Source organism: Volvox carteri, assembly GCF_000143455.1.
Source record: "Volvox carteri f. nagariensis unplaced genomic scaffold VOLCAscaffold_10, whole genome shotgun sequence".
In the NCBI taxonomy this organism is placed as follows: Eukaryota; Viridiplantae; Chlorophyta; class Chlorophyceae; order Chlamydomonadales; family Volvocaceae; genus Volvox; species Volvox carteri.
The window spans coordinates 611,308-617,719 of NW_003307553.1; the positions used below are offsets into that span (position 1 = coordinate 611,308).

The 6,412-nt window shown below is 44.1% G+C and overlaps 2 protein-coding genes across 2 annotated transcripts; one reads left to right on the top strand and one right to left on the bottom strand.

The window, feature by feature from the left end:
- Positions 1–596: 596 nt before the first annotated feature.
- On the top strand, positions 597–2,586 carry VOLCADRAFT_88789 (uncharacterized protein; the record flags this gene model as incomplete). The annotated part of the gene is made up of 4 exons (XM_002948388.1): positions 597–709; positions 1,433–1,552; positions 2,000–2,118; positions 2,567–2,586. The coding sequence occupies 4 exons, from the start codon at positions 597–599 to the stop codon at positions 2,584–2,586; spliced, it is 372 nt and encodes a 123-aa protein (XP_002948434.1).
- Positions 2,587–4,209: 1,623 nt separating this feature from the next.
- VOLCADRAFT_58476 (uncharacterized protein) lies at positions 4,210–4,446 on the bottom strand (the record flags this gene model as incomplete). The annotated part of the gene is made up of 1 exon (XM_002948521.1): positions 4,210–4,446. A coding segment is annotated over one exon (237 nt), but the record flags the coding sequence as incomplete, so codon positions are not given.
- Positions 4,447–6,412: the final 1,966 nt, after the last annotated feature.

The following is a 6,412-nucleotide window of genomic DNA, read 5'->3' on the forward strand; positions in this document are numbered from 1 at the left end:
AACTGTATTCCCCTGACCCACCATCATGGTCATGTCTGCATGTGAACTATGCATTCCTAGGGTAGTCCTCCAGGTGTCCTACCATTCATCACAACCTTTTCTGATTTGTTTCAGCAATTTACATCTGCTGCTCTCTATCTTCTTCTTATTCTTCTTCTTCTTCTTCTTCTTCCTCTTCTCTGGGATCTTCTTCTCCTCATCTCCTTGTGGTCTTCACACACAAGAAATTCCAAGTAAGTGGAATGTAATGATGCAAATGCCCATCTGAGCATCCTGGATTTATAAGCCTAGACAGATTTTTGGTCATGGGACTATCATTAGGGTTTTTGATATACGTGGATTGAAGTTGTGGTCAGCGGTTTGATTCATGCATCCAGCATGTCTCAAATTGGAGATGTCATGGTGTAGTGAATAAACCAGCGCACTTGTGCGAGGTGGGATGACTCCTGTGCTCGAAATAATGGCCAGGGGGCATGATGAGGCAGAATTAAAATCTGTTCCTGACCCACCATCATGGTCATGTCTGCATGTGAACTAGGCATTCCTAGGGTAGTTCTCTAGGTGTCCTACCATTATCCTCCGAAAACTTTACTGATATGTTTCAGCCATTTACATCTGCTGCTCTCTTTCTTCTTCTTCTTCTTCTTCCTCTTCTCTGGGATCTTCTTCTCCTCATCTCCTTGTGGACTTCATACACAAGAAATTCCAAGTAAGTGGGATGGTGGATGACCATCAGACTATAACAACTACTTAGGCTGTATGGATTTCAGTGGAAGCCAGACAGATTTTTGGTCATGGGACTATCATTAGGGTTTGTTGATATAGTGGATTGAAGTTGTTTCATAGGTTTGTTTCCCCTGACCCACCATCATGGTCATGTCTGCATGTGAACTAGGCATTCCAAGGGTAGTCCTCTAGGTGTCCTACCATTATCCTCCAAAAACTTTACTGATCGGTTTCAGCCATTTACTCTGCTGCTCTCTTTCTTCTTCATTTTCTTCTTCCTCTACTTTGGGTTCTTCTTCACTTCATCTCCTTGTGGACTTCATACACAAGCAATTCCAAGTAAGTGGGAGGGTGCATGACACAGACTATAACTACTACTATAACTACTACTTAGGCTGTATGGATATCAGAGGAAGCTAGACATGGTTTAGGTCATAGGACTAACAAACTAGGGTTTTAGGGTTTGTAGTTGGTATGGTGGATTAAGGTGTTTAAGTTATGGGTTTTAGGTGGATTAAAGGTGCTTCATGGGTTGGGGTTTAAACTTAGGGTTTAGGTCTTTGGTTTTCTTCTTTTTGTCAGTCAACTAAGAAAACCTGTACTGCTTTGTTTCAGACATTTATACCTGAATACCTTTCTGCTTTTCTAAATATTTATCACATAGTTTACTACTAAGGCTGTAATTTCCAACTTCCTTTGTGCACAGATCTTCAATAGAGTTCTTAGTTTTTTATATCTGCTGCATTTTCTTAGGGTTCTTCTTCTTCTACTTCGGGGTCTTCTTCTCCTCATCTCCTGTTAGGCTTACATACACAAGCATTTCCAAGTAAGTAGGAGGGATCATGCAGGATACTGTGTGTCATTTTTAAGCAGTTCTAAAACGGGTAATCAAGATCAAGAAATGCTTTAAGGGAGATCCTATTTACCTTGGGCATGTTTTGGTAGACATGATTGTGTTGTGTAAATGATGGTTCTACTACTTTGGACTATAACTACTAACTACTTAGGCTGTATGGATATCAGAGGAAGCTAGACATGGTTTAGGTTTTGGGACCATAATTAAGTTTGTTGGTATGGTGGATTAAAGGTGCTTCATGGGTTGGGGTTTAAACTTAGGGTTAGGTCTTAAAGGTTTTCTTCTTTTTGTCAGCCAACTAAGAAAACCTGTACTGCTTTGTTTCAGACATTTATACCTGAATACCTTTCTGCTTTTCTAAAATTTATCACATAGTTTACTACTAAGGCTGTAATTTCCAACTTCCTTTGTGCACAGATCTTCAATAGAGTTCTTAGTTTTTTATATCTGCCGCATTTTCTTAGGGTTCTTCTTCTTCTACTTCGGGGTCTTCTTCTCCTCATCTCTTTGTGGCTTACATACACAAGCATTTCCAAGTAAGTAGGAGGGATCATGCAGGATACTGTGTGTCATTTTTAAGCAGTTCTAAAACGGGTAATCAAGATCAAGAAATGCTTTAAGGGAGATCCTATTTACCTTGGGCATGTTTTGGTAGACATGATTGTGTTGTGTAAATGATGGTTATACTACTTTGGACTATAACTACTAACTACTTAGGCTGTATGGATATCAGTGGAAGCTAGACATGGTTTAGGTTTTGGGACTATCATTATATCAGTTGGTATGGTGGATTGAAGGTGCTTCATGGGTTGGGGCATGTCTAGGTAGGGTCCAAAAGGACATTTCCCTCTTATTGCCAGCCAACTTAGAAAATCTTTACTGTTTTGTTTCAGACATTTATACTTGAATACCTTTCTTCTTTTCTATATATTTATCACATAGTTTACTACTAAGTGCTGAATTTCCAACTTCCTTTGTGCACAGATCTTCAAGAGAGTTCTTAGGTTTTAATATCTACTGCTCTCATTCTTCTTCTTCTTCTACTTTTGGGTCTTCTTCTCCACATCTTAGTGGTCTTCATATACAAGCATTTCCAAGTGAGTGTGAGGGATCATGCAGGATACTGTGTGTCCTTTTCAAGCAGTTCTAAAAGGGGTATGCAAGATTAAGAAATGCTTGAAGGGAGATCCTATTTACCTTGGGCATGTTTTGGTACACATGCTTGTGTTGTGTAAATGATGGTTATACTACTTTGGACTTTAACTTCTACTTAGGCTGTATGGATATCAGTGGAAGCCAGACAGGGTTTAGGTTTTGGGACTATCATTATATCAGTTGATAGGGTGGATTGAAGGTGCTTCATGGGTTGGGGCATGTTTAGGTAGGGTCCAAAAAGACATTTTCCTCTCTAGTCAACCTTTACTGTTTTGTTTCTGACATTTACACTTGAATACCTTCCTGCTTTTCTACAGGGTTTATCACATAGTTTACTAAGGCTGTAATTTCCAACTTCCTTTGTGCACAGATCTTCAAGAGAGTTCTAGGGTTTTAATATCTACTGCTCTCTTTCTTCTTCTTCTTCATCTACTTCGGGGTTTCCTTCTCCTCATCATCTTAGGGTCTTCATACAAAAGTAATACCAAGTAAGTAGGAGGGATCATGCAGGATACTATGTGTCCTTTTCAAGCAGTTCTGAAAGGGGTATGCAAGATCAAGAAATTCTTTAAGGGAGATCCTATTTACCTTGGGGATGTTTTGGTAGGCATGCATGTGTTGTATAAATGATGTTTTTACTACTTGGACTATAACTACTGATCTTTGTATGCAGATGAGTAACCTCTACATTCCCAAGAAAGGCCTTCAGGTCATTCCTGTATTTGCTTATGGAAACTGCATTCCTGAGGCATTTGTTGCTGAAGCATTGCCAGAACGCCGTGTGGAGATGGCCAGAATTGTGAGAAGCTGGGTGGCCAAGGTTGTGGGTCACCCAAATATTTTCCAAACCCTGGATTAGGGTTTAGGGTTTTAGGGTTTTAGGGTTTAGGGTTTAGGGTTTTGGGTTTTAGGGGGTACACTACCGGGGGAAAAATGGGCCATTTTCAGAACAGCCGTGCTGTACATTATTGTGTGAAGACGTGCATTCAGCCACGCATATTACTATCTTTTATGTTTTCTTTTTTTCCTGCAATCTGCATTTAAAACCCTGTCAAAGGGACGATTTGTCCCATTGAAGTGGATGATGTTGTACCAAGCATGTACAGTATCCACAACAATGCAGGAATCGCAGCTGACGCATCCATTTAAGCAGGGAGTGCTGCCCTGCCTGGAAGGTGTGCAAGCAGTAGGATTCTGATTGGAGCTGCAAGGGCAAAACCCATGGATGCCTTTGCCCGAGAGCTTGAGGCGTGGATCATTGCTTTTGGGTTTCTGAGGTGCTTGTACTATACTAGGCTCTGATGATATAGAAGCAGGTGGCTGGGATGAGGAGCTGGCTCCCACATCTGCTTGAGCTACCCACCTGCAGTCCTGGTCCCCAGCTTCCTTCCACGATGACACCTTGGCTTACACTGTGCCCCCTTCCCTTTTTGGGCGGTGCACCAGCATGGAGCGCCCAGGGGGCCCCCGCCCTATAGGATTGCCCATGTCCATGTGGCCATGTGGCCATGTGGCCACGTGGCCATGTGGCCATGTGGCCATGTGGCCATGTGGCCGTGTGGCTGTGTGGCCGTGTGGCTGTGTGGCCATGTGGCTGTGTGGCCATGTGGCTGTGTGGCCATGTGGCTGTGTGGCCATGTGACCGTGTGGCCATGTGGCCATGTGGCTGCGTGGCTGTGTGGCCATGTGACCGTGTGGCCGTGGGTCCATAGAATTGGGAATTAGTGGTTCCATTATGGTGTGGTGCTCCCCTGGGGTGAGAAGGTCCTCTCATATTGTTGTAAGAGGGCATAGGCAGCTGGGTAGGGTGTGGGGCCATCACTGTGGGTGGAGCTTCCACACCTACGTATTTTTTTGTGTGGTCCCCACCTTATGTGCTGTCCACCTTTCATGGCTAATTTTTCATGTCCCCATCCCTTTGCCCCCTTTTCATGTCCCCACCCCTAATAGGCCCTGCCACACCAGGGAGGAGGTGGAGTGCTGTCACTTCTCAAAGTTACAAAGAAACATATAAAGGGCAGCAGGCTAGAGCTCTCTCTAGATCTCTCATGGGATGTTGCAACATCAGCAGACTACACACTACTACACACAGGCCCTCTCCTCCATGTGAAGCAATGTCCTCGCAGCATCCTCCACTTCCTGCACTGTGCTGCCACCCATACTGGATCCACGATACCAGAAAGGAGGATGCTGGCCCCTGCTGCACAGGAGCCAGGCGGCTGTGTAGCCCACACTCCCATCCATGCCTCAGTGTGGCCATGCCAGTTAAATTCAGCATGTCCTCCTAAGCAGAACTTCATTAAACGCTGATATCTGTTAACTGCTACTAACTGTCTGCTAACTGTCTATTATCTTCCTCCCAACTGCCTACCACAATTTGCTTTCAACTGTTGGCCAACTGTTTTGCCAACTAACTGTCTCTGATCTGTCCGCCAACTGCCTTTGAACTGTGTACTGACTTGACTATTTGCCAACTGCCAACCCTACATTTTACTAGTGTCCTGACGACCAGCAATGTGTGTGCCTGCTAACTTCCTTTTTACTTAGTAAGTGTCCATAAAGTGTCTGCCGCCACATCATCTGCCTGATTGCCTGCTAACTCCTTATTAACTACCTTCCAACTGTCTCATAACTGACTAACGACTAACAAACAACTGTACTATCAACTCTGTGTTTTAAAACTGACTGTCCACCTGTCATGTCAGCAACTGCCTGCCACCTGTCTGCCCACTGCCTGCTCAACTGTGTGCCAACTGTCTGCCAACGGTTATGGGGTCAACTGTCTGCCAAACGCCTACCAACCGTCTGCTAACTGTCCACCAACTGTCCTAATCACTGTGTTCCAACAGTTGTGTGCCATCTGTCTTCCCACTGTCTACCTATGTACCTACATCCATCTTTTACATCTACCTATCTAACTATCTATGCCTACCTATGGATGGGTAGTTGCAGACAGACAGACAGACAGACAGACAGACAGACAGACAGACAGAAATAAATAAATAAATGGATAAACAAATGGATAAACAAATGAATAAATAAATGATTAAATAAATAAACGAATAAATAAATAAAAACCTAAGACAGACAGACAGACAGACGTCCTTGGTGGAGTCCCATGGTGGAGTACTCCTCAGGCTACATCAACGCGTGTGGCACCAGCTCGAGTTTTTCTCTCTCCGTCTCTTCTCTCTCTTCTCTCTTTCTGTCTGTGCGTGTGTCTGTGTGTGTAAACACTCATGTGTACACACACACACACCATGTACACACAAGCAGGCGATGTTGGGGTAACAAGAAAACACACAAACACACACACACACACACACAGGACTGTTGGGGCACATGGTAGTGTTGGGGTAACGTGAAACACACGCAACCACAGTCCTGATTGGGCACATGATGGGGTTGGGGTAACATGAAAACATGCACACACACAGCCACAGAACTATTCGGGTATATGCTGGTGTTGGGGTAACATACGACACAGAGACACACAGACAGACAGAGGCAGAGACAGAGAGACACACACTCACACACACACACACACATACACACACACACACACACACACAGAATCACACAGAATCACACAGAGTCACACAGAGTCACACACAGTCACACAGAGGCACACACAGAGGCACACACAGAGGCACACACAGAGGCACACACAGAGGC